This window comes from Pseudopipra pipra, chromosome 21 (assembly GCF_036250125.1).
Source record: "Pseudopipra pipra isolate bDixPip1 chromosome 21, bDixPip1.hap1, whole genome shotgun sequence".
Taxonomy (NCBI): Eukaryota; Metazoa; Chordata; class Aves; order Passeriformes; family Pipridae; genus Pseudopipra; species Pseudopipra pipra.
The window spans coordinates 6919743-6947728 of record NC_087569.1 but is presented as its reverse complement, the minus strand read 5'-3'; the positions used below and the strand labels follow the sequence as shown (position 1 = coordinate 6947728).

The following is a 27986-nucleotide window of genomic DNA, read 5'->3' as shown; positions in this document are numbered from 1 at the left end:
TGTGTGTCAGCCTGAGGGTCAGGGGGTGGGTTATGGGGGGGGTGCTCCTGCGCTCTCCGCGGCAGGTGGGGGGGTCTGTCCTCACCACACCCCCGTTCCTGGGGGGCTTCCCCCCCATGCAGGGGCGCTGGCGTGGGGGAACGGCATCTTCTCCAACAGAAGCCCTCCTGAGCCCCTGGGAGCAGCGAGCGGGGCTGTGTTGCCCCTTTCCCCTCCTTTCCCCCCGCCTTCCCGCGGACCGGGCGGCGCTGTGCCGGCGGGGGCGGGCCGGGGGCGGTGATGGCGATGCCCCTCCCGGTGCGGCGGCGCGCAGCGGGGCCGGGGCCGGGGCCGCTCACACCGGCGGCGGCGGCGGGGCCATGAAGGTGAAGAAGAGCGGCGGGGCCGGGGCGGCGGCGGCGAGGACCGAGGAGGAGCTGGGCCGAAAGGCGCTCATCGGGCCCGACGACGTGCTGGGGCTGCAGCGGGTCACCAGCGGTGCGTACCGGGGATGGAGCGGGGGGGGGGGGTGTCTGTACCGGGGAGCCGAGGGGTGTGCAGGGGATGGGGACCGTGTCCCCGTGGGGCTGGCGAGGGGGTTAATCCCGGGGGGAAAGGGAGAGCCGGTCCCCCTCTCCCCTGGGGACAAGGAGTTGGGGATGCAGGGGAAAGGGTCTGTGCCGGGGATCTGAGTACCACCGGAGGACCAGGGATGCCCGGAGCTGGGGATGCAACCCCAGGGATGCGGTCGATGCTCCTCGCTGCTCTCCCCATCACCCCTTTCTTGTGTCTGTGCCCTAAGTGAAGCCCCCCCCCCCTGTGCCCGCAGCAGTGGAGCAGGCTGGATCCCTGGCCACAGCATGGGGGGCTTCACTGCAGCCCATCCTTCAGCCCCCCTCCTCCAGGATCTCCCTCCCCAGTGTAGTACCTCTGGTCTTAAGAGCATCCTGGGGGCTGGTGGGTGGGAGTGTGTGACTGGAGGGTCTGTTGTGCTTGGCAGAACAGCTCAGTTGGGACTGTCTGCTGCCATGGACCTGCCGGGATAGCAGCATGCAGGGCTGGGGGAAGGCCAGGACAAGGGGGAATGGCTTCATACTGACAGAGGGCAGGTTTAGATATTAGTGAGAAATTCTTCCCTGTGAGAGTGGTGAGGAACTGGCACAGGTTGCCCAGAGAAGCTGTGGCTGCCCCATCCCTGAAAGTGTTCAAGGCCAGATTGGATGGAGCTTGGAGCAACCTGGTCTAGTGGAAGGTGTCTCTGCCCATGGCAGGGGGTTGGAACTACATCTTTAAAGTCCCTTTCAAGAGAACCCATTCCATAGTAACACATGTGCCTAAGGTCAGCCTGGTCTTAGTGATGCCCAGGGACAATTTGCCCTGGTTCCCCAAAAAGACCTTTTTACATGTCCTGGGACCTTTAGGTTGTCTCTCAGTAGTGGCAGGTTGGGCAGGAGGAGGGGGCTGGGGGTCTGGCCATGCTCCCCTGTGTCTCACAGCACTCTGTGATGTGGTATCAGAGCTGGTTTTGTGTCACAGGCCAGGACTGTGGGGTGTGACAAGCCCCAGAGAGGAAGGATGTGGCTGTGGGTGCTGGTGCGTGCAGGCAGCCCTGTGGGGCTGCGTGTGTGAGCAGGATGGGAGGGGACGTGGTGTCAGCCCTCAGGAAGGGGTTAAAGAGGCTCCTCTGAGAGAGGGGCTGCTGGTGCTGTGGGGTCCTTGGGTCCCCTTCTCCAAGCCAAGCTGCTGTGCTGGGCTGCAGCAGCGTGATTCACTGCCCAGGCCTAGAAATCCCCTGCCTGTAGCAGGGAGAGCCATGCAGCAGGCACTGAAGCATCCTGCCAGCATCCCTGGAGGTGCTGCTGTTGGATGGTGAATCCAAGCTGTGTTAAGCGCTGTGTGCTCACTTCATGGTAGCCTGTGTGTCCCTACCCTCATCAGTGCTGTCTGGAGAGGACAGGGCCTCCCTGCACCCTTGCTCCTGGGGTGTGCAGACCTCATGTGGCATCAGTGTGCATGGTGCATGGCTCTTGGTAAGCATCTGCATTCCCAGGGCACAGAGAAGGCTGATCTGGTCAACCTGACTTCTGAGCCAGGCTGGGAGCAGAGGTGGTTGTTTTCTGCATCTTCCAACCCTGGGGAAGCACGCTCTGGAGCACAGGGAAGATGTGAAATGCATGAAAATGTTTTGTTCCCCTCCTGCTGTGAGAGTTGCTGGTACCAGGGTAGTGCAGGGGTGCAGATGGGTCATGTCAAACAACAGCCAGGCACTGTGAGGATGTCCCATGTCTCCCAGGGGAAATGCTTTCTGTCCTACTGAGTACATGGAAGCCAGCAAACTGCACCTGAAATCCTCCATGTGGATTTGGGGATACAGGTAAACAACATATCTGCGTTGAGCATATGGTATCTTATCACCTGGGAATGCTTTGCAGCTCCCCTTCTCAAGCTCACTTTTCCACCTGGTGGGTTTAACAGGGAGCAAAGATACCAGAATATTTTTCACGTCTTTAACACCTAATGATTATTTGGGGCATTTTGTGACCTTTTCTCATTTCCACGCTCTTAAAAACAGATGGCCAAAAATACCAACGTGAAACTGTTCCACTCTTCTGCTCTGAGCAGCAGGGAAGAGGAAGGACCGGCTGAGAGAGCTCATGGCTGCCCCAGGCCCAACCTCTCCCCTTGGAGATGCTGAGTCGGAGCAGACACCACACCCTGTTGCAACAATTCTGGCTTTGATGCCCAAAATTGTGGTGCTTCACACAGTTTGAAGTTGAAGGAGGAGTTGGTGGTGGGGCTGCAGCAGAAATGTCCTGGTGCCCTGGGTGTCCTCTCTTTTTCCAGATAGAGGATAATCCATCTTTATCCAAACTCATGGGCCAGTGGCACGGCAGCTCGCGCTGTTGAGGGACTGTGTAGTTAAGATGTGTCCTGCCCAGGGTCCTGGGGTGGCCTGGACATGTTTTAACATTGCTTCAGGAGGGCTTGGTACCACAGGAACATGTGTTTTAAGGATGCTTATGCCATGAGTAGCCTGTGTGTTTCTGAAAGGCCTGCCAGCCTGTGTGAGGGGAGGTGGAATGCTAGCTACAGCATAGAATGGTTTGGGTTGGAAGGGACTTTAAAGACCATCTCATTCCAACCCCCTGCCCTGGGGACACCTTCCACTAGACCAGGTTGCTCCTAGCCCCATCCAACCTGGCCTTGGAGACTTCCAGGGATGGGGCAGCCACAGATTCTCTGGGCAACCTGTGCCAGTTCCTCACCACTCTCACAGGGAAGAATTTCTTCCTAATAATCTTTCCATCAGGAAGCACAGCTGGTCTTTCCTTTCTCACTAGGTACAGCTGACAAATGACCAAATGTGAGATGGCTGGGGCTGGGAGGGTGGTGATGCAGGATGTGGCTCTGTGGCAGGACACCCTGTCTGTGGGCAGCCAGGGGAGCCAGCTGGGCTCTGCTCTTAACGTGCCTCTAATAAGCTTAAAGGAGGAGTTGTGCAAACTGCCCTGCATATGCTATGTCCTTTCAATATTAAATTCTCCAGCATCTCCAGGCCCGTAACATTTCTGGGTATGTGGGGGGTCCAGCCTGACAGTTCTGGGATGCTGCCCTGGGATATCTGGGCCTTTTGGCTGGGCTGGCTCTGGCGCTGCTCCAGCTGGATCAGGTGTAAGGCGAGTGGAGCATTTCCTTTGCAATTAGCAAGATTTGTTACTCGCTCACACAACTGTGGTCAGAAAAAGCGGAAAAGCCTTATGACGTGATTAATTTAAGATTAGTAAAGGAGTGGGGCAGAGCTCAGTTCAAATTGTAATTAATTACTGAAGCAACCAGAGGATCAGGGAAGTCAGATACGTAACAAAAGACAAGCTCTATCCTCTGAGGCTGCCCTGCTTATCACCTGCACACTTTGTCTGTAATACAGGATTAAATCGTGCATTTTAGGTTTTATTCTAAAGCTGATTTTATTTTAGCGAACCAAGGGGTTAAATAATGGATTATATATTTGGAAACAATTTCAAAACAAACCTTATTTTTAAATAAGGAACACGTACATAATCATTTCTGAAAGTAATCTCTTCCTCGAGCTGTCATTGGGGATTTCTTTGAGACTTCTCTAGGCAGCTTTAGCTAAAGGCCAGCCTTGGCTGCCTCAGTGGGTTGAGCAGAGTAGACCTTTCCTGTGTGACTTTCATACCAGTTTCCCTGTAGTCAAATAACCAAAAAGCTAAATAAACCATTTCCCTGCCCTCTGCCTCAGCAGTTCAAGTCCTGTAAAGCTGAACCAGCCAGGATCAAATCCATTTTTAAAGCCATAGGGTTTGGGTAAGCAAGGACCAGGAGGGTACACAGGGAGAGAGGCATTAACAGGAATGTGAGGCAGATGTGCATGAATCAATCTTCAAAGCCGCTCCTGGACCATGACTTCCCTCCCCAGTTAATTGGGAGAATGTATTTTATTAGGAGCTCTGACGAGCTGCGGGTGTTTGTGAGGATGTTAATGAATCACTGTTCTGACTTGTCCAGGGCTGTGATGTGTTGATCTGTTTTGATGTGCTGATTTCTTGTCTCAGAGTGATATCCCAGAGCTCTGCCAAGCTGCTCTCTCCATGACTCTTCCCTCAGCACCCCCACATAGGCTGTGAACCTTTCCAAGGCTGTGTGATGCTGCGTGGCTTGGGGTGTTGTGTAGATGAAGGGTGTTTTTGGAAGTCTCACAATACAATATGGGCTGTTAAGATTCTCAGGGGCAGCACACATGGTGTGTGTGTGTGTGTGTGTGTCACAGGATTCCTCCTTCTGCCGGGGTCGTGGGTTTGGGCCATCCCTGGTGGAAATGGCAAAGGTAAGAGGGGAAACTCTGGCATCCACCAGAGGAGTCTGGGCAGAACTGGATGGCTTTGGCTCAGCCCTGTGTAAGAGCAAAAATAGCTGATTTTGTTAATGTTGTGCACGTGGTTTCAGACTTTGAGTGCAATCAGCATGAAAAGGGGGCAGGAAAAAGTGTTTGGATGCTTTGGAGGTGGGGGAAGAACAGCTCCATCCTTCCTTAACAAGGCCTGCAGGGCTGTGATCAAATTAATTGTGAGAGGGTGAAGTCTGGAAAGCTCTAGCTAAAAAAAAAAAAAAAAGAAAAAAAAAGAAATGAGCAGGCTGCCATAAAAAGCAGAGCCTGGTGAGCTGTGCAGTAGAACTCAGCACTTGAGGGGCTCTGGGGACCTTGGAAAGTGCCCCAGCTCAGAGCCTGCTGGGCTGCACCCCTCTGCTTCGTTCACAGTGTTGGTCAGTAGATGTGCTTCTGTGGAAAAACCCCTGTGGGATCCTTCTAGTGCAGGATTTTTCCCCTGGGGCATCGCAGCAGCCTAATTCCAGAGCTAGATGGGAGGGCAGCTGCCTCCCTCCCCAGTAACCCCCCCAGTCTTTGGTTACCAAACCCCATGGCTCTAGAAATGGAGTGGATTCTGGATCCTGGATGGCTTAGTTTTACAGGACTTGAACTGCTAAGGTAAAGGACAAGGAAGTAGTTTATTTTTTTCTTTAATTGACCTCCTGTCGTCTGGGCAGGTGTGTCAACACCACCTGGAACCTGCCCTGCCTTCCCCTCGAGGTCCTGCACTGTGTCCTGCGTCACTGCTTGGCATCTTCACAGGGTTTGGGCTATTTTTTGCTCGCTTCCTTCTGAGACTCTTCAATCTGATAATCTCCTAATCTCCAGCTCCTGGCAATTCCTCTGCAGTTGTCTTTGCCTTATACCTGGCTTAGGTCTTGGGAGTTGTCTTCAAAATAGCTCCTGACCTTGTTGGTTAATGCATGTTAAGAAATAGACCTGCATAGCTGCAGGAGCCTTCTCATTCATTCCCTAAATTCTTGTTGTTGCCTGTGTTGGGGAGAGAAATTCCTGTTTCAAGTCACTACCCTTCCATCAGTCTCTTGTACAGCATCTCCTGGTTTACACCCATTTTCAAGACCAGATTTTGAGTTCTTTCTTACCCCAGGAGCACTCTGCTTTCCTTTGTGGGCTCTTGAGGTCTTAAAATAGGAGCTACCCAATCTGGGCTTAGACTCTGATGAGCACCACAGAAATATCCATGGTGTCTGTGAGAGGGGACACGTGCTTTCTCCTGATTGCAGAGAAGGGGAAGGGATCTTGAAAAGAGCACAACAAGGAGTGTGAACCCTATTGCCCATAAACTTCTCTTGATAAAACGTGCCTAGTGGGGTGGTTGCAAAGGAAATTTGAAAATATAGGATTGATTTTAGCTTTCTCTGATGAGGATCAAACACCTAATCTTATCCATTGGGTAACTGGAACAATAGGAAGAAGGCCAGAGGAGAAAGTGCCTTTGTTAGCTTTCTTTTTGTGTTATCTAGCCCTGTGTTATCCCTCACCTTTTGTGCTCCTCTGTAACACCAGCTGTTAAAATACATGCCTAGAAATATGCACCAGGGTTCAGGATGTGCCAGTGTTCACAGGCAGTGCCTGCTGGCATTGTCTAGGCTGTTTTGCTGGTTTAGTTTGCAATTTTGGTTGGATTTGGGATGGAAGGAGGGTTTCCTGGATGAGAACTGGCTCCTCTCTGGATTAGGCAGTGGAGGTACCACCTCAGAACTGGAACAGGGAAGGAGCACCCACTGAGTCTGAGAAAAAAGCTAGAGTCCTCTGAACTGTTTGGGGTGGTTTTGGAATAATTTTTTCCTCTGAAGGGAGTAGGAGAATTCATGAAGGAACTCATTGAGCCAGGCTCAGGAAGTCAATCACCTCTGCTGCTTCCTCAGACCACCATGGTGTTGTTAGCTGTGATCCAAACTTTTCAAAACCACAGTAGGTATTAAGATAAAAACCATCTCTAATAGTGGGGAGTTGCAGATCTTTGGGCAGGATCCAGAGATTATGGGAAAGAAGCTGGAGAGGCACCAGCAGGAGTAGTGATGTGTGAATGAGAAGTGGCTGCTAATGCTAGGCTTGGGCAGGTTTCAAGGCTTTGCTGTTTCCTTTGAGATCAAGTTCAACTTGGTGAATGATTTCCAGGAATAGTTTGGGGATGGAGGTCTGGGATATGGCAATTCCCTGGACTTTAGGAAGGAGTAGGAAATGCTCCTCTTTTGTGACCTGCTTTTGCAGTGGGTACTTTGAGACAAAAGCCAATCTGATGGGTTTCCTAGGGCAGTGCTGCTGTGTCTGTCCCTTTATCCCTTGCTCAGAGTGTGCTCTGTCATCCCTAAATCAGGTGAGTACTGAAGGCTTGGTCAGGAACATACCATGATTATTTGGTTATTAGTAGGGAAACAACACAACCTGCTTCAGGGGAAGTGGAAGAAATGAGGAAATATTCTGTCCTGAGAAACCAACCTACCGTTCTTGTAACGATCCCCTCCACAGGGGTTTGAGCTGCCTCATGCCTAACTAAAATAACCATGGATGCTGCCTTCTTTCCCCAAATTGTGGCCATGGTGAATTAGGATAAGGAAAGCAAATGATACATTTAAGTGAGTCATGAAAGTGTGGGCAACTGGGCCCTACAGTAATTTAAAAATAAGTATGGGATGAGATTAGCAAATCTGACAGTGCTCAGCTAAGCAGAAGGATCTGCCAATTGCAAGCAGCCCATTCCCAATAAGACCTTCCAGTGTAGCCGCAGGCTCTTGTTGTGTGTGGGGAAAAAACCAGCACGTGGCTACTTTGATTGATTTTTGAACAGGAATAGCAGAAACAAATATAATACAGACTGAGAGGAATAGATATTCCTCTGGTTTTTTTCCCTTCTAGGAGACTGGGCACTGCCAGGAGAGGAAAAAACACTTGATTGCAGTATTCTGGCAGCTGAGCTTCCCGGATGTCATCCAGTTGTATCCTGACATGTTGATTAAAAAAAAAAAAAAAAAAGGTTTTAAAAAATATTTTCGGGGCAAAAAGAGTTGGAAAATGCAGTGTAGGGGTGCAAACATCAATGAGCAGGAGCCTGGTGGGGATTCTACCCGGGGTTTACTCTTCTTTGGAGGCTCTGCTTGGCTCTCCTCTGCTCCAGATGAGTCATGGACACTGTTACTGCAGCAACGCTGCTGCCAAGAAGGGGGATAAAGCTGTTGCCATGGTGCTGGATGGGCAGGAATTCTGCAGGAGTAAAAACACTTAATAATTAACTTGCAGACAAACGTGGCTTCAGATTTGCCCGCGTGCTCTAGGGAAGGTGTCCCGGGCTCCCAGGCGACTGCCCCCTCTTCTGTACAGCCCCTTGCCTTCCCAGGAAGCAGCCTGTGGCCACAGGCCCAGGGAGGCAAAGCTGGACTGTGGGAAGCTGTGCCTGCTTCCATCAATTTGTATTTTGCATGTGGCTGCCCAGAGCTGGGAAGTTGTGGGACGGGTTAAGAATTTGGGTGGCTGATGTGTCAGAGCCTAAAATCACAGTGTAATTGCAGGACATCTCCCTGAGGAATGCTAAACATCAGGGCTTAAGGCAAGGGCTTGGTTTAAATGTCTGTCCCGTCTTCTTGGCTACTGGTAAAGACAGAAAAGACAATTCTGTGCAGTTCTTGGGCTATTTGGCCAAAAACCAGCCTGGTGTTTTCTTGTGGTAGTAGAAAAGTTGAGCTTTTAGCTTGTTTTGCCTGATAGTGTGGGTGCTGGTGTTAGTTTTTCCTTGTGCTGTGTTGATAGGGAAGGGAAAATCCCTGCCAAATGCCAGGGATGCTTTGAACACTGTCCTCTCTCTTAAAGCCCATTTATAGAATTGTAGAATCTCAGAGTGGTTTGGGTTGGAAGGGACCTTAAAGGTCATCTCGTTCCACCCCTGTGCCATGGGCAGGGGCACCTCCCACTGGACCAGGTTGCTCCAAGCCCCATCCAACCTGGCTTTGAACGCTTTCAGGGATGGGGCATCCGTAACTTCTCTGGGCATTCTTTTGAGCATTCGCCATATGGGGATGTTGGCGAGCAGTAAAACTGTCCAGAGAGGACATTTAACACCTCTGTTCCTTGTACTGAGTGTACTTGGAGAGTTCCCCAAGTTATGGAGATTTGGAAGGAATAAAAGGCTTCTAGGAAAATGTTCATGCTCAGCAGCCCAGGAGCAGTCGCTCAGAGCAGTCCAGGATTTGTTATACCTGTGCTGAAGCTGGATTGTCATGGGCAGATCTGAGCTCTGGGCACTTGTATCTTGTTTTTATGTAGTCAGTGACTAAGCCCAAGGTGGATGGATGTATTTGAATTTCAGAAATAGGAAAGCAGACAGAAATAAGTGATTAGCTCAGATTAACAGCAGGAATTAGTAGCTGAGAAAGTGCTAAGAATTAGAATGTTAAAGTGTTATTTTCACCTTGGAACCTCCAAAACCAGTCTCCTACATCAAGCAGATGTGCATCTGTTTGAAAGCTGACCTGACTTGTCTACATACAGCATTTATTTAGGTTTGTCAGGATAAAGTAAGTTATTGGAGCTATTTTCAATCTGTGCTGTATGTGCATGGAAATGAGGCACCACTGCTCCTTCCCCAGGGAGGAGGCTGATTCCCATGCCAGGAGCTGGCTCAGGGCACAGCAAGGCTGAAGGCTAAATCCATGGGGGTTTAGTAGTGGAATCCTCATCACTGGAAGTGTTCAAAAGCCATGTGGATGTAGCAGTTGGGGACATGGTTTAGTGGTGGACATGGCTGGGTTAATGGTCAGATTTGGTGACCTTAGAGGGCTTTTCCAACCTCAACAATGACGTGATTCTGTAATGATTTTCTCCCAAAGACACTGACTCTGCTGGAAGTGGGGATGGGCTCTGCTCCCTGTTTTCCTAATACAGGGAAAGGCTTCAATGCCATTTTCAGTGCTGAGGAAAACAAGTCCTTATGTGGAATGAGTATCAGTGGAGAGCAGAGGCCACCCTTTGTCTGCAGAGGGCTGGAGCAGGGAGGTGACACAAGGGAGGACACTCCTGTTCCAGTTAAGTGCAGTCGGCTTAGTGCTCCCAAAGCTGCTTAGCACTTGCATTCTGCCACAGGGCAGTTTTTAAAACAGGCAAAGCCTCTTACATTGGAAAGGCTGGGATTTGATGGAGGTGCTGACTAGTCTGAGTACCCTGGGAGTAAATGGGTGCAGAAGTTGCTGGCAGAGGGTTGGGAAAAGGTGATGACCTCTGGGTCTATGGGGGAGAGAGGCCTTTTCCCTGTCCTGTCCGAGTAGGGCATTCAGAAATTAGACTCTTCAGAGACATCAGTTTTGAATTAAAATGGGCAGTAGTGGGGATGCATTTGGGCTGCTCTCACTGCTTGTGTGGCCTCCAGAGAACAGCTAGAAATTTCTGGTATTTCAGGGCAGCCTTCATTCAAATTTTTTTTCCTCTGCAGATTATTTGTGCACTCCAGAGGAAAATGTTTACAAGATAGACTTCACCAGGTTTAAAATCCGGGACATGGAGTCTGGCACAGTCTTGTTTGAAATCACCAAGCCAGCAGCTTCAGGTGAGTGCACACACAAAATAACATTTTCATGAACAAACACATGCTGGTGTCTGCTTCCCTTTGCCTTTTCCCACTCCTTTTACTCTGTACATTTCCCAAAAACAGGAGATGCTCTTGACTGCAGGAGGGCTGGAGTGCCAGCTTGCAGCAGAAATGTTTTTCAGGTGTCTCTTTGTACCAGCACGGTGAGCAGAGCTCACTGCTGCTGTGCTCTCACGGTTGCCATCTGTGATGGGAAAGGACAGATGGATGTTGTAAACAGAAGCAGAGGAGGAGGAGCAGGAGATCACCGTGTGGTTGTTTCTTGGCTGTTCATCAGCTTGTGCCCCCCCCCGTGAATAGTTTTGCTGTTAATTTAACATCTTTCAATAAGGACCCAGGAAAATGATATTTCCAAAAGGGAGAAACTTTGTCAATTGGGCAAATTAGACAAACTGAAAATTTCCTTTTTTTTTTTTTTTTTTTTTTTTCTGAATTTTTAGATGGTGCTTGTAACCATCCAAGTGTTACCTGTTGCTGGTGGCAATAAAAACCCAGGGCAACTGTTTTTTTTCCTGATTATGCTCTTACAACCCTTCCCCACCTTCCTGCAGGTGAGAGGAAGTTTTCTGTAGCTTATAGGTAGCAAACCAGACATGCTAAGGGGAGATGGCTTGTTCAGAGTCACTCTGCAGTCGTGATCTGAGGTAGGAGCAGTGAATCACTTCAGAAGGTGAGCAGTGACTCAAACTAAAGGTCCATCTTCCAGTACTCCATCTCCAAGTGACCAGCAGTGGATGCCTCAGGACAGGAGGAGGGTGAGCTCACCATCAGGCTTCCTCAGGGTGGTTTCCTGGCTTATGTTACTCAGTAACGTGATCACGAGTATTTTCGCCGGGTTTCTGTTTCTGAGATGACTCTGACAGGGTTTGCCTTGCCCTTTTCCAGAGCGTGAGCACAATGACAGGAAGGACGTGGACCCCAACGCCGGACGCTTCGTTCGCTATCAGTTCACCCCGGCCTTTCTCAGGCTGCGGCAAGTGGGAGCCACGTGAGTAACTCCCCTCTGCTGCTTGTTCTAGCACAGGAAGCAGCTGAAATCCTAGAGAAAATGCCTCTTCCATTTTGATCCTGTCAGGAAGTTGATGTAATAGGGATCTTTTGTTGTCGTGAGGGTCTCCAAGTCTCTTTGCTGGATGCCTCGCTTTCTCCATCCCTGTAGTTTGTTTGTTTACCTCAGGAATGGTGTCGAAGAGATTGATGCTAAAAGGGGCAAAATAAGGTGGGAAGAGTATCCAGAGAAGAGAAGGCCCTGGAGAGACCTTAGGGCACTTTCCCATGCCTAAAGGGGTTCCCAAGAGAGCTGGAGGGGGACTTTGGACAAGGGCCTGGAGTGACAGGACAAGGGGAAATGGCTTCACACTGACAGAGGGCAGGGTTAAATGGGATATTGGGAAGAAATTCTTCCCTTTGAGAGTGATGAGGCCCTGGCACAGGTTGTCTAGAGAAGCTGTGGCTGCCCCATCCCTTGAAGTGTTCAAGGCCAGGTTAGATGGGGATTGGAACAACCTGGTCTAGTGGAAGGTGTCCCTGCCCATGGCAGGGGGGCTTGGAATTATATGGTCTTTAAGGTCCTTTCCCACCCAAACCATTCCATGATTTTATATTCCAGCTCTTTTCTGTGCATTATAAGTTTATTAGTCAGAGGCTCCTGCCAGCTTCAGAAGATTTGTCTTCAGCTTCCACACTGCACTCCCCCAAAAACATCGATCCACAGATACATGTGAAATGATGAGGTCATGTTTGACCTTTGCCGTGTCTGGCAGTGCTGCTTGCATCCTTCAGTAAACCACCACAAAATCTGACACCTAAAGAATTGTCTTGCTTGTCTCTATTTTGAGTAAAAAGAAGGAAAATATAGTATAAACTATGGTTTGTAATGCTGTGTTTGTGTCCCTGTAGAAGGCTTTAATGAAAAGAGGAAATGATAATTTAGTTAGTGACGTGGATTTGTATCTTTAGCTTTCTTTTTTTTTTTCAGAGCTCTCTTCTACTTTTCAGGAATGGTGCAAATCTTATTTAGGCAAGAAAGCTCACATCAATCTCACCCTTCTTTTTCAGGGTGGAATTCACAGTAGGGGACAAACCCATTAATAATTTCCGTATGATTGAGAGGCACTACTTCCGCGATCAGCTGCTGAAAAGCTTTGATTTTGAATTTGGCTTCTGCATCCCCAGCAGTAAAAACACTTGTGAGCACATCTATGAATTCCCCCAGCTCTCGGAGGATCTCAGTAAGCTCGCTTTCATTTCTGGGTTATCACACTGTGATGTTCATCTGAGGTGGTTTGGGGGAGCCCTTTTTTAAAAGCTGTCATAAAAAGGCTATGTTGGGTAGAATAATTCATACTTTTAGATCTGTGTTACACTGATTTTGTTTTTTGGTAGCTTGCATCCCATCACCCACCAGAGTTGCTTTTTTAGTGTGTTTTTTTAATTCGTAAAAAGGAAGCTTCATATCCGAGAGAAAAAAGATAATTGTGTTATAAAACAACCAAAAAATGGGATTAAAAAGGCATCCAATAAATGGATGACTTAAATGTTATGTTCTGTTTTAATGTTTGATGTGCTATATTGAGAGCTTGAGAGGTTTTAGTATGAACATAACTTTTATTGTCTCTCCTCTCTCCCAAGACACAACAGCACAAGCACTAAATCTGTGTGATCTTATTCTTTACAACCCCTAATTGTGTATGTCAGCACTAATATTACAGTCTGTAGAAAATACAGTGAGACACTTGCTGCCTGCTTATTATCAGACCAGAGCAAATTTCTTTTGAGTTCACTGTTAATCATGGTTTTCTTTTAAAAAAAAAACCAGCAAAATAAACCCTGGAAACTGTAGCGTGATCTCGTTTTGAGGTTAGGTGGAGCAGTTACCCTTTTATGGTGCCTTGATGTATTTGGATTATGAACATTTTTCATCTCTGAAAGTATTCTTCAGGGATGAAAGATGAAAAAAATGTCTGGATGTGGCACTTGGGGCTGTGGTTCAGTGGTGAACATGGCAGTGCTGGGTTAGTGGTTGGACTTCATGATCTTAGAAGGCTTTTCCAACATAAATGATTCCATGGTTCTATGATTCCGTGATTGTGTTTGAGTTGTCTTAAAGATACTGTCAGCAAATAGTTTGGGTTGGTTCCCATTTGGGTTTTTCACCTGAAGAGTTTGCTGCTGTCTGAGCAACTCTGCGAAACCTGCCTGAAACCCTGTGTTTCCTGAACATATCTGCAGTGTGACTGTTAATTTTGCTTGTTCTGTCCTTTTTTACCCCCTGCAGTTCGAGAGATGATCCTTCATCCCTACGAGACACAGTCGGACAGTTTCTACTTTGTAGACAACAAGCTCGTGATGCACAACAAGGCAGATTATTCATACAGTGGAGGACCTTGAGCGCAGGATGGGCCGCGCTGGCCTCCCCTTTCCTATGGAAGTCGTCAGGGATACCAACACCTTCAGTTCTGCTGCCTGCAGTGTCAACTGGACAAGGATCCACAAAACCAAGGACTCTTTGCCACAGTAGGAGTTTCATGACTAAATTTGCCGGTCTCATCTCTTTTGAGCTTTGAAGCAGACCCAGTTCTTCAGAACTTTAGGCTGAATGATCTTTGGATACCAATTCCCTAAGTTCTTTAAGTGTCTGCTTCGAAAATGGCCTTGTGGGACCTGGGGGATTTTGCCCTAATTCTGTGAATTTGTGTTCTCGCCCTCAAGTATCTTTTAGGACATGATTGCTTTCCCAAAGAATGTAATCAGAGAAACCACGTGAGTGGATGGATGCAGAGACAGGTTTGGTTGGTTGCTTCTCTTTGTCAGTGCTTCAAAGGCCAATTTAACTTGTCCATCCCGTCAAAAATGTCGAGCATAGCATCTCACAAAGACAAGTTTCATCTTTAGATTGGCTCTCTCCATAAGTATTTCATCCTTTAGTTTTGGTCCTTCTATTTAATGTTCTGTTTAATCCTGGAAATGCCGAAACTCACAATGAAGACCAGTAGTTTAATGACAGAGCTGTTTTAATTGGGTACTGTCCTTTCACATTTCAGATGAAGGTAAATTAGCATTGTGGGTCTATGAATCTCCGTAAGTACCTTCCATTCATTTCAGGTTTTGCAGAATAATCAGGAAAAATGGAAGGATTTTAGCTTTATTTAACATTTTCACATAGCTAACATTCAGCCTATTCATGCTACACATTTCCATGTCTGGTTTTTTTTTCATCTCTGCTCAATACCAAGATAAGGGCTTCAGCACTGCTTGTTAGAGCAACACTTTCATTTGTCTATGGCAGCTGGAGTATGTGGAATTTCCAATTTTCTATTTATATCTGCATTTAAAGAATGTTATGACAGTGCTTTCCCTTTGTTAAAAATGTTTCACATCGATAGTTAGTACAGGTGAAACAGTCTAATAATGTACAACTTAAAGGCACAGGAAAAAAATTTAGCAAGAGCTCTCTCTTCAGACTCTGGAAGAAGTTTAAGACCAATTTTGCCCAAGAAGTAGCAACACCAAGAATAAACCAGTATGGGGTGGCCTGTTGTCATGAAACCCCTACTCTAAAGGTCAGTTCACTGATACTTTAAAAAAAAAAAAAAAGGCAGTTGAAGTTTGTAGATATTTCTATAAATACTTGATGTCTCCATGTCTAATTCTGTGAGTTGAAGTGGAACATTCTATGTTAGCCTCGGATAGGTGTGATTGTAATAATTTTTATAAAATACCATTTCCAGTTGTGCTGAGCATCTTTTTAGTCGCAGCCCACGTCAGACAGGACTACAAATGGTTCCAAGTGTAGCCATCTGCCCAAGAACAGGGAGGTTTTTGTGCTCTTGCTGGGGTTGTTGTCACTGTTAAATGTGTCACAGGTTGTATTTGGCATGGCTTTCTTGAGTTCTGAGAGAGGATTCAGTTTTCTAAAGAAAACACAGTGAATTTAGGTTACAGCACAGAGTTTTTATTAAGCTTGGTAGCTACAAAAGTATATAAAATTCACTGATTTTACACAACTAGTAGTTGTAGTAATTCTTATCACAATGAGACTTGTATTTATCACTATTTTTTGTCTCTACTGTATTAAATCATACAGCTAGCCTATGGCTGACTGATCTGTTTGAGAGATACAAAGAATTTTCTCCTTATTTGTATAATGCTCTGAGCTACTGAACATTGATTTTACAGCACAATAATTACTAAAGGTGAAAATAGTTTCAAAAATTTTGTCATTCCTCCTCCCCCTTTTCTTTTTGCATCAAGGCTGTTAAACTAGCCATATATACAATGACATTTTGCAAGTTTAAGTATTTCTGAATTTTGTTTCAACTCTTGAAGGAGAAAATATGTTGACTTAGAGACAGAAGAGAGTATGTGTGTTTGTAATTAGCACCCTGCACAGAGGTTTTTTGGTGGTATTTTTCACCTGCTGTTCATAATAGTCACTTCTGTGCATAAGATTTTTAAAAGACTGTTAGGAATGGTACTTGCCCAGAATAACCAGCCATATATTTAATATGGAAATATACATCTCAGTATGTCTTGGTGAGATTAGTTGTGCTTTGGTGTGGACCCTTGGGTCATTGTACAGAGTTTCCTCTCTGTACAGCACATTGTTGCCACTTGCAGTAGTCATGTTCTGCTCCTTTTAAGATTTTGGACTTCAAAACCAAAATAATTCCATAAAAATATTACTGTAGTCAGTGGAAACTTGAGTGGTAGACATGCCCCTTATAAAAGAACCACGAGAAAATCACCCTGTCCCCAAGAGGGCAGTGTGTTGTTGGATGGACTTTCTGACACTGTATTTTAGGGTAGGTTTGAGGTTAAACACAACAATCTGCTGCTGATCTCCTGAAATCTGGTAATTCAGATTCCATGGGCAGTAATTCCAGGCTAACAGAAAATTTGGTGTGAATCATATAGGAGATACTTTACTGAGTCAATTTGTCGTCTAGTATTATTAGGAATATTTTAAACCAGAAACAAAGATTGGACATTTTCAATAAAATTAATTTCAACCTCTTGTAGCTTTAGGTAAAGTTGGAGGAATTTTACTTGTTTTAAAAGTCCCCAGAGTTTGCTACAAATAACAAATCCTGATTCTTAAACCATGACAAATAACAAAACTTTCTGTGGGAAGTGTAATGAAGGTGCTTTTTTCCTGTGTTCCACTGGAGCAGTTATCACTGTTATCTCCCTGTTTTACTTGGAAACGCCTTGTTAGCATTTCTTTAAGGTCATCTGCATCCACAGTCTTTACAAACTTGTGGGAATCAGATAAGCTGTAAAGTGAAACCCACATTTTTTCCCCTTAAATTGGCAGTTGATTCTTACTATGAACCGGTTGAAAAATTAAATCTTAGCAGCATTGTTCACAGAAGAATTTGTTAATCTCCTGGTCTAGTTAATTATTTGCTATTTTAATATTAATTATTTGGGGTTTACTTTGGAATTTCATTGCGAAATCACCAAGTAATGGCTCTGGAAAAAAAGAATTCTTTTATTTTCTTCCTTGGGCCCATTTTAAACGTTGCTTTAATTAGCACTGCAGCTCTATTTTAACAAGCCAGCCTGGCAATTCAGGATGTGACTTTCCGAAAGTGAAAGAAAACATCTAAGAGCTAACCAAGATTATCTGCTAATAATGCCTGGCTGTTTCCTGTCATAAAATGGGATTATGTGTGGGCTTTACAGAGTGACTTAATCTTGGAAAAAGAAACTAAGTCTCTGTGAGTGCTAATAGTGACATAATTTTTCTGAGAGACAGGGAAATTATAGCTCAACACGTTCTTTCAAGGAAATTATAACTCGACACATTTTTTTCACTTTGTCAGCCTTGGATCCCTTGAAATGTCAGGTTTTTTTAAGAAAAGCAGCAGTAATACATTGGTGGTGAGCTGCCATGCTGCATGCTCTATTTATTCACACTTCCGTGGCAGGAAGAGAACAATTTATTTTTAAAATTAACACATCAACTGTGGTTTAAATTCTAGAAACTTTTTTGTGGCAAAAGCCAAAATTGTTTCTGTGAATTATCCTCTCTGTGGTGACATTTATGAAATAACTGAATGATCCACTCTCCCTGACTCCGAAGAATTTATTTATTTATTTAATTTAATGTGGGAAGTCTCTGTAGGTTTGAAAACAATGTGTTGGGGTTTAGTTCTTGCTCACAATCTCTCTCTGTGTCTTGTTTTTGAGCAGGTCAGTAAGATGCTGTTTTCCATCTCTGTCCTCTGTTTGAGTTTCATTCCAAAATCCTGTGTAGAGTGTCACAGTGATGGCTGGCTGTGTGTGAAACATGCAGGCTACCAACTTCCAATACCTTCAGTTTGAGAAAAGACTGTTAAGGTATATTGAGAAATAGTGCTACATATCGACCCATAAAAATAAATTCCAATCTTCATAACAAAAATTATAGAGAACTCTTAGTCATGCAAAGATGGGGGGCTATTTAAGGTAAGAAAATGCTAATATCCAACAGCTATACTTAATAAGTATTATAAAAATGCTGTATTAATTATTCATAACCTGCAAAAGATGGTTAACAGCTCAATTTTAATTAGATCTGGTTAGGAAGGAAACTATAGAGATGATTGCTATTGTTAATAGAGGTGTGGGGGAGCAAATAGAAATGTGTATGTATGGCACAAAAGCTGGGCAGATTTATGTGCATTGACTCTTTGTGGGGGGGGAAAAATGAGGGGAGAGGGGGACAAGGACAGGAAAAGAATTAATTTCAGCTATTTGGACCCAAGAGATTCAAGGCCATGGTAAGTGTAAATGGGTTTTCTCTTGAGTCTGAGTCAGCTGGGAGCCTCATTTCGTGGTTCTTCTCTATACCCCCAGCATAAGCACTACCTAAATTTATGGAAGTGTTTCAATACTAACATTAAATGTCATTCACAGTTCGTATCATTTTCTGTACATGGAAATATTTGAAGTATTTGGAGAGTGTGATGCTCTAGGTCTCAACGCTGCAGCTCAGTTGTTTTCTATGTCACTGGTCAGTGTGACCCAGCGGGTGAAATGGTGTTTGTGTGTCTGTAGCCTCCCTCCAAGCCCTGTGTTCATGCCTGCTGTGATGTCTGCTTGTATCTTAATACACCCAGCAAACCTGTTTGAATGTGACATTGACTTTTTTTGGCATAGCAGCAGAGTTGTCTGTATTAAAATGTATTTATAAAAAAATATATCTATTTTTTGTGGAATGAAAGTAGGATTCTAGTTAATACACCACTGGGAAAATGTTAGAAGCATTTTTACCAAGTTAATTTCTAATTCTTTGTACTTGTTAGTTACCTGATTTGTTTGCTAGGAGAACATCCACTGTGGCCCATCCTGTGGCAATGCAATGCACTGTCGTGCAGAGAATCTGGTTTTCAGAAAACTGGGAGTCTTTTGTTTCCCTTTGGGACAGTAAGGAACTGAGTAGATCACCAGGAATAAAAGGAACCTTGGCACGGAATCCACTTCTGTGGCTTTGGCTTCAGTCCCTAAACTGACTTGTTGCAGATAGATGTGTAGAGAGAGCAAAGACTGAGACTTCAGGATAAAAAAAAAAAATTAGATGCTACAATTTAGTCTTCCTGTAGGAGAAGGAGAGTCCTAAAATTAATTTATACAAGGATTAAATAGGGACTGCACTTGCTTAAATTGATTTCATATTGGCAGCTTAGTCATCAATGTGCATACTAGGGAATATGCTTAACTTTTTCCATTACCTTGGAAAATGGTTCAAAAACATGTCACATCCGTTAGCAAGTGTTTCTTCTCCTGTAACAAATTGCAAAATGTAAAAAAAAAAAAAAAAGAAATAAATTATTGATCCTAGAAATGAGGGTGATTGTCTGTTTTGTTTGATTATTTATATTAGCACACGAAAAACATTCAAACTTTCATTTCAGATCCCTTCCATCAATATGTGAAGTCCAGCTTTGTGCAAATGTATGTAACCAGCTTCACTTTTTGGTGGTTGTAAACGCGGGGAAACTCTGCAGTGGTTTGGGTTGTTATGTGAGTAAAACCATCACATTAAAAGTGTTTAAATGGGATTCAGCTTTCAGATTGGGAAAATATCTTGGGGTGTAATTAAAAGAAATTAATATTGATTACATTAATGGAACCAGCTGCTCAGGCTGTAATGAGGTGTATTGGGGTAATTCCACCTTGATGACTTTGATATTTCAGTCAGAAATTCCTGGGAATATCTCTGTATTTCTCTGTGAGCAGAACAATTTACCAACTCTCAGAGGAAAAGAAGTAGAATGTTTTTGTTTGAAAACATCTTCTATAATTAATTTTGATTCCACAGGATTACTGGGGACTCCTTAATAACACAGGATCCCGCAGTGTGTGCTGAAATTTGAGGAAGAAATTTATTAATCCAAAGTTTTACCTTTTGGATTATTACTTGGAGCTGCATGAAACACTTGGACTGAGCTCTGAGGTGAGGTGGATACCTGAGCACAGGTTTGTAATGTGACTTTTTCAGCTGAAGATACACTTTGAGTCTGACATCAGTTCTCTTACAAGCTCTCCCAAATCAGAGGCTTTGCCTGTACCTGTTCTCTGTGATGAGATGTTATCTCCTGCTTAAACTTCCTCTTGGAATTACCTGAACAACTGGAAGCATCAGGTCTATTTTCTTAGAATTCTTGATGCTGATTTCACTGAATACCTAAAGAGAAGAGAGAGCAAAATCAGTGCTGGTAAATCTAATAAGGCAGGTTAAGCTCTCTGATTTTCATGCTCAAGTATAATTACCTGGACTTGCTTAGAAATCTTCTGAGATTGAAAAGAACCTTAAAAAAAAAAAATCCAAATTTTATTCCTGTGGAAACTCCTCAGTGTTAAATGTCTGCCAAAAATATATTACATTATCAATGCTTTTTCTTTTTTTTTTTTTTCCCCCTCTTTAGCTGGTATGTCAGCCTCATTTATTAATAAATATGCCTAATCATCCTGGAGATGTTCTCTGCTTTTCCTCAGATTCTTATTTCTTATGGCATTTGCTTAGTTATTGTGGCAAATCTTAAGTGTTCACCCCATGTTTCTATTTTATTTGTCATTGTTCAAGGGCATTCATCTATCTATAACTTGCTTTCCCTTAACATTTCTTACTTGTAGGAAGAACACTTCTCAGTGATAAAAGTACTCCAAGTTCCTCAATTTTTCCCTGTAGAGACAATGTATCTTATTTTAGAGATTACTGAAGTCTCTCATTGCATGCTAGGATAAACCGAAAGTATTTATTCTCCCTATTTAAGTCCACAAAAAGGAGTAATTGCTTTACAGAGATAATTTTTTTCCTTAACCAGTGCTGTACAAGAACTTAAAATAGGAGGTGAAATCATACTGGATAATGTATTTTAATTAAAACTACAAAGAGAATTTAGGTAGGTAGAGCATAATTGCAGTTGGATGATTCCCAGCCATTATTTTGAAAACTGACATGGGACCTTAAATAACAAAGGCCTGTGTTATTTAAAAATAATTTAATTATTCTAGTGGAGGGCGTAAACCATGTTAATGAAGCTGCATATGAAAGTAGCAAGAAATAAAAACAGGGAAGTTCCAAACAGCAATAGAGAAAACACATAATTAAATTTACTTTATGAAAGAAAGATAACACAGATGGGAGAGAAGAGTTCTAAACATCTTCAATTCTTCCTGTGGGATGACAGGATGAATCAGAAAAGGGGGATAGCAAACTGGATAGATTAATATAAGGAAGAAATTCTTCCCAGTGAGGGTGGTGAGGCTCTGGCACAGGTTGCCAAGAGAAGCTGTGGCTGCCTCATCCCTGGAAGTCTCCAAGGCCAGGTTGGATGGGTGTTGGAGCAACCTGGGATAGTGGAAGGTGTCCCTGCCCATGGCAGGGGATGGAATGAGATGAACTTTAAGGTTCCTTCCAACCCAAACCATTTTATAATTCTGTACATATTTTATAATATTTCTATTTTATCTATAAAACAGTTATTCCAGATGACAAATTATTGGGATTTGCTGGTTTTACTGTTTTTGCTGGCACAGTTATGCTCACAGCTCTACTTCTTGCACTTCCTTGGCTATAGAAGTGTGTGTAGCTTTTGTTTATCCAGTGAAGGAAAGGCAAAAACTGGAGTAGAAAAGCTTGGGAAAGGGGAACATCTGGCAGTCAGGTGTAAAGCTTTCTGTAGAATCTCAAACCGGTAAAGTGCATTTCCTTGCCCACGCAGCCAAGTGGAGAAGTGGGTGTACAAACCCTGTTTCACCTATGAAAGGTGCTAATGTGCCAGACCTGAAAGCTAGAACTATCTAGAACCTCTTTTTAGTTAAAAAACTCCCAACCACCAAAACCAAAGCTCAACCCCAAAGCCTGTTTTTATGAATGATGTGAAGGGCACTGCGCACCATCGTTCTGCCAATGTTACTCTCCACACTGGCATTCAGCTGGCTTTGAAAATCATGTTTTTATTTCCCAAATGCATTCCTTACCACCCTGATCTATAATTAAGTGTCTAATTAAGCCTGCTGACTGCTTTGATGTCTGTACAGGTTCATAAGTCAGGAGAACAGAGGGTTCACTATAACCCCTAAAATTAAAGTGTGTGCAGAGACCTGAGTGTAAGTTCAGAGGAATCAAACTCTCTGCCCTAGACACACAAGACTCTCTTAGCACTGAGATCTCACATTTAAAGGATGTTCCCCCACTGGAATTCATCAGCTGGCATTGGTCACAACCTAAATTTGAAATGACAGTGCAGAAGTGTTCTTTGCAGCTGACAAACACATGGATATGCTTCCTGTGGTTGGCTGGCAAGATGTTTGGAGGAAACACAAGTACAACTGTTACCACTCAGATAACTTTAAAAACTATTATTTCGGCCAATGTTTAAATTTCTGTAAGATATGTGAAAATGAGAAAGATAATTTCCAGCCAAAGCAAAAATCTGCACTTTTTTTTTGGCTTTTAATGCCAAATAAGCATCACGGTTTTCTCCTTAGATTAACTGGATATTTGGTACAAAATATTTTTTCCATCTTTTTTTTTTTATGTTTTAAAGTTGGTCTAGAGGGAAGGGTAAGTATAATTAACGCCTTAAGTAATCCTTTAGGCCTGGTGCCTCCAACAGGCCCAAACACGTTGGGCTTATTCATGTGGTTGAAATTAAATTCTTCAGTTGCTTCCTGAGGAGAAAGATCTTGAATTCTTTGTTCATCCAAATGATGTGAATTCCCTTCTGCAGTGTTTTTGTGACCGATGTGCTTCTACCTGAGCTCTCAGTGGGTCTTGGTGCATCCCCTCATGACAATCACAATCCATCTGCCCTGCCTGGGCTGCTGCTGCTGTAATTAATTTCCTGGTGCCAATTGCGTGAGTAAGGAATTTGAGTCATGTGACTAATTAAGGTCTTTGCTGCTCAGCCAGGCCTAATTGGTTCTGTCAGGAATAAATCTTTAATGGTTTCAACTGGGCCTCTTCTCTACCCAGGTCAAAACTGGATCGATTCAGAGCAGGATTCTTCCATTCATCTGAGCAGCAACATGGCTCTGGGGTGAACTTACTGTGGCCTTTCAGTACCTAAGGGAGCAACAAGAGAGCTGGGGACGGGATTTGGACAAGGGCCTGGAGTGACAGGACAAGGGGAAATGGCTTCAAACTGAGAGAGGGCAGGGTTAGATTAGATATGAGGAAGAAATCCTTCCCTGTGAGGTTGATGAGGCACAGGTTGCCCAGAGAAGCTGTGGCTGCCCCATCCCTGCAAGTGTCCAAGGCCAGGTTGGACAGGGCTTGGAGCAACCTGGCCTGGTGGAAAGTGTTGTAATGAGATGGTCTTTAAAGTCCCTTCCAATCCAAAGCATTATGTGATTCTGTGATAACAAAAGGCAAAAAAATCATCATTATAAAATGCTGAAGTTGCTCACCCCTGTGAGGGAGATGGTGTCATGTTGGTGGCTGTTTGCTGGGATCTTGCAGTTCATAGTCCTGTTAACATTTGTTACATTGATATCTGGTACCTGAGATTTTTTATGTACTAGCTGAATGAGAGCCCCTAGGGAAATAAATCCCACGTGCTGATAATTTTCAGTAATTTCAGTATTTTCCATGCAAACAAATATTCTTTGTGCCTGTTTGTCTCTTTGAACCAAAAAAAAAAAAAAAGGCACTTTTCTGCTTCTAAACAGACTGCATTTAAATTTTGTTCTATGAACTAATTCCACCATTCCTTATTTTAGTAGTTCTACATTAAATTTGTGCTGTGACCACGCATGGGAAATGCTTCATTAAAGCTTCCTGTTACGTCATTGTAGGGAGGGAATGGATGGTGAACCAGACAGTTCTTCCACTACCTAGTGTTTTGGGTTTGTTTGTGTTAGACTAGAAATGGATTAGTGGGTCAGAAAAAGCTTGTGAAGTGTTTTTTGGTTTCGATGTTTAATATTCTAAACACAAACATTTATACACAGATCTGGATGTCTGAAGTGTAAAAATGAAGCAGCAGTCCTGGTAAACTAAATTCTGGAATCCAAATATTTGTTCCAGACAGTAATTTAGACTTATGTGAAAGTGCCAATAGGTCAGTTGCACTTTTCAAGCTTTGTGTACGAAGCTAGAGATGCAAAGTAAAACTGATGTGATGTTTAGTGGTTTATCTGTTCCATAATTCCTGTTAATAACTGTTGGGTTTAAGTAGCTCAGTGCTGTGCCAGGGGTGTGAAAGACTGAGCAGAGAGATGAACGGATCTGAGAACTGTCTCAACAAAAGCAAATGAATGTTCAGGGGTGATGGTTGTATAACAAGAACAGGAAAACAGGGGAGGCAGAAATCTTTACTTTAGCCAGAAGTCTTGTCATATGTCCAAATTGACCATTACAAGAGAAAAGAGCTTCAAAACATTGTTCCAATATAAACTGTTATTTGAATTTTTTGAAGTTTAAATTAAACATGTAATAAAAAAAAGGTTAAATTAATAAATCCTAAACTTTAGAATGCAAATTTTTCCTAATCATATGTTGGAGAGGGCAGCAGTGAGCACTTTCTTCTGTTTGGTAATAAGATATTTTTATGGTAATTAGACTTAAGGTTATTTTTTTCTCCTAGACAGGTTTGCATAATGTGTTTAGAAGAGGCTGATTAAGCAAACACCATTAGCCTTGGACTGGGAAAACTTCATTCTTTCCTTCCTTTCTCCCTCTGTTTTCAGAGTGCTACTTAAAATGGAATTTAATGCAAATGTGTCTGAAATAGATTTGCAGTGTGTGCAAAATACTTATTTTATGGTAGGTACAAAGTAAGGTGTCACCAGCTCTAGGAGCTCTCAGAAGATGTGCTATCAGTCTGTCAAAAGTTATTTTAAAAGTAAAAAATAAGGATTGCACAAGATGAGGGTTATTCTTGTATATAAAATAAAAGTAGATCAATTAATGTATTTGTTAGCTTTCTCTTTTTTTTTTTTTTTTTTTTTTCAATAATCGTTCCAGAATTGTAATGTATAGTATAACTCTTTCCTCATGGACCCATATTTCAATGTTTTGGATTTTTTTGTCTCTACCTAAACTACTAATGCTAAACTGAAGCAAGACAATAAAATTCCAGATGTAGGAGCCTGGAGTGGAGCAGGAAGGGAAACCCAAACCCAGACAATTTATATTATTCAATAACTTGCAGTCTTGTTTGTTTGTTTGTTTTAAACATGACTCTTTTCTAATAAAAGTCATCTTATAACTTCTGTGAAATGTCCAACCATTAATTTAATTCCATTAAATGTGGAATGCATTGGAGAAAATACTTTAGGGTGCTTAGATAAATAACTTTATATAGAGGGGACAAGCCTTTCTTGTGTGGATACAGCATGTCACGAAATTCAAGCAAAACACAGGAAAAAAAATGTTCTTCCCTATGTCTGATCATTCTTCAGAGCCTTATCAGCAAGAAAAATATAAAATGCCATCTGACACTTAGATTTCTCCTCTGTTTCTTCCTCCCCTTCCAGCTTGTGATCATGTGTGTGGTCACAAGTGTGGAATATATTGGTGCCTCTGAGGGAATGGCCGTGCCTGTCAGTCACAGGCCGTAGAGGATACGAGTGACACACAGGAATTAACAAATCATGGATGAGTTGCTATGCCCATAAATTATAAATCTTTAACATGGAAAAAGAAGTTTAGCTTTTCTTGCTTTAAAATCCGCAAGTCTGGAATTCCTTTAGCAGATATTTATCTCAGCTTGATAACGTGTTGTCCAGATTCATACTGTCAGTTTTGATGGATTTTTTCACGTGCCATGCATTTGCTCTAATCATAAATATTTTATTACAATTTTGCCATGTTTTTGGAGCAATGAACTATCCCAGTGCTCTTTGTCTGGTGTGTTCTCATGCGTTTTCTTGTTGTCTCCCTCTGCCAAATACAAAATATTGGGAATGTTGTTAATTCTGATGGGAATATCTTGCAAAGGCCTATATTGTTCTATACATTGGCCATGGTGTGGTTCATTGTGTGCTACTCGGGAGGGGTTTCTATAAGGAGTTTAAAAAGGGTTTAACAAGAATTTGATGCAAATAGTGATTGAAAGTCATTGAGAACTGAGCATCTTGCTCCCTCAGGGTTCTGAAAATGTCGATCTGTGTCACAACTGTTTGGTGTTTGCAGTGAAAGGCTTCTAAATGGAGACAGTCTTATCCAGAAAAGTCTTGGAAGGTGTAGGTTGTGGAGTGCAGAATTCCCTCTGGCATCAGCATGGCTGTTGGCTGAAGTTGTGTAACTGAGTTTGAGGAGTCTGAGAGGGTCTGGGTGGTCCTGCCCAGCTCTGGGGGTTCTTGGTGCACCAGTGGGACCAGTGTTTAAGGAAGTCAGAGCTTAAAAAACACACAGAGCCAAGGAAACCAACCCCTCAGTGCAAGCCAGATCTTCTGTGAACAGTCAAATATTTGTAGAGAACCTTATTTACCAATTATTATTATTATTATTTTTTTTGGCTTAAGGGTGATGTTGACATATTTTAAGGCATCATAGTAGCTGTGTGCTGCAGGGCCACAGGGGTACAAAACCACTGCCTGAGCACAGGGCATCCTGTATTAGGATGAATATTTATTTGATGCTCTCTTTTTAAAAAAAAAGGTACCTAGGATAATATTATCCCTCTTACAGTTTATATTTGGTATTTATTTTTAAGTTGGTAATCCTTAAATTACGCTGAAAATATTATATATTATATATTATATATTATATATTATATATTATATATTATATATTATATATTATATATTATATATTATATATTATATATTATATATTATATATTATATATTATATATTATATATTATATATTATATATTATATATTATATATTATATATTATATATTATATATTATATATTATATATTATATAATTATATATAACACAGTGTGTATGTATATATATGTGTTGTATATATAGTATTATATATATATGCTGTTACATACATAGTGTTATATATATACACTCTGCATATAGTGTTATATACATATTCACTGTATTATATAGTATTTTATATATGCTGTATATAATACACATATATAGTGTATATAATACTATATATAAAATACTATATATACACATAGTGTTTTATATACATATAAATACTGTTTAGCAGCTTTACACTTACTGTGTGCTTTAAGTTTATCACTTAATATTCACATTTATTTTGACATGGGATACTTAGTTTTTTCCTTATTTCTTTACCTAAGTGTTAGGATGGTCAAGAACTGATTCCCCAGCTCTAGTGTGTTTGTATAACTCTCATCCTGCTGTTTTTGGTTTTTTTTTTCATGGACCAGCTTGGCCAACCTGACTGTGTTTCTTCAACTGGGTATTCTCTTTGCAGGAGGCCAAGGAAGAGGAGCTCGAGTCAAGTGGGGATTTCTTGGTAGTTGCGTGAGGGATTACAAAGCTGCATCACATGTGCTCTTCCTAAGTCGTCTTTATCCGTCTGCCCCTAATCTGATTTTAAGTCTGGGCTAGTAGGCACAGATGAGGGTGTAGATTTGGACCTGGGTTTGGCACTGGTCTGAGCAGGCAGTGCTCCCACCTTGCTGCGGGACAGCGGCTAATTAAACCCGCATGTCTATATTTTAGCAATTCCATCTCTCTCTTCTATCCTTGGTAATTCCTCCCCTGCTTTTCCAGAGTGTAAATGACCCAATCTGACCCAAATCTCAACCTCCTTGTTTCAGTTTGAATTGACATAGTCTGTGATTGGAGATCATGGAATCACAGAATGGGTTGGGTTGGAAGGGACCTTAAAAATCATCTCGTTCCACCCCCTGCCACAGCAGGGACACCTTCCACTAGGCCAGGTTGCTCCAAGCCCTGTCCAACCCATCCCCAGGGATGGGGCAGCCACAGCTTCTCTGGGAATCCTGCCATTCAAGACCCTGATATTTTTTGGCTTCTAGACTGTTTTCTTCAGAACGTTCCTGCTCCAGATCGCTTTGGGTTTAGATTGCATCACTTGAAATAAAACTGGTTTATTTTGTTTCATAAGCAGCACCTTT

At 43.1% G+C, this 27986-nt stretch overlaps 1 protein-coding gene and 1 long non-coding RNA gene across 2 annotated transcripts; one reads left to right on the top strand and one right to left on the bottom strand.

The window, feature by feature from the left end:
* Positions 1 to 275: 275 nt before the first annotated feature.
* UNC119 (unc-119 lipid binding chaperone) lies at positions 276 to 19299 on the top strand. Its single transcript, XM_064677908.1, has 5 exons — positions 276 to 477; positions 10314 to 10427; positions 11355 to 11457; positions 12528 to 12700; positions 13747 to 19299. The coding sequence occupies exons 1-5, from the start codon at positions 360 to 362 to the stop codon at positions 13857 to 13859; spliced, it is 621 nt and encodes a 206-aa protein (XP_064533978.1). The 5' UTR covers positions 276 to 359; the 3' UTR covers positions 13860 to 19299.
* On the bottom strand, positions 19157 to 22816 carry LOC135425538 (uncharacterized). The gene is made up of 4 exons (XR_010435622.1): positions 22720 to 22816; positions 20229 to 20266; positions 20080 to 20142; positions 19157 to 19238 (listed from the first exon to the last, which is right to left on the bottom strand). It is a non-coding gene; the product is annotated as an uncharacterized LOC135425538 (long non-coding RNA).
* Between the last annotated feature and the right edge of the window lie 5170 nt (positions 22817 to 27986).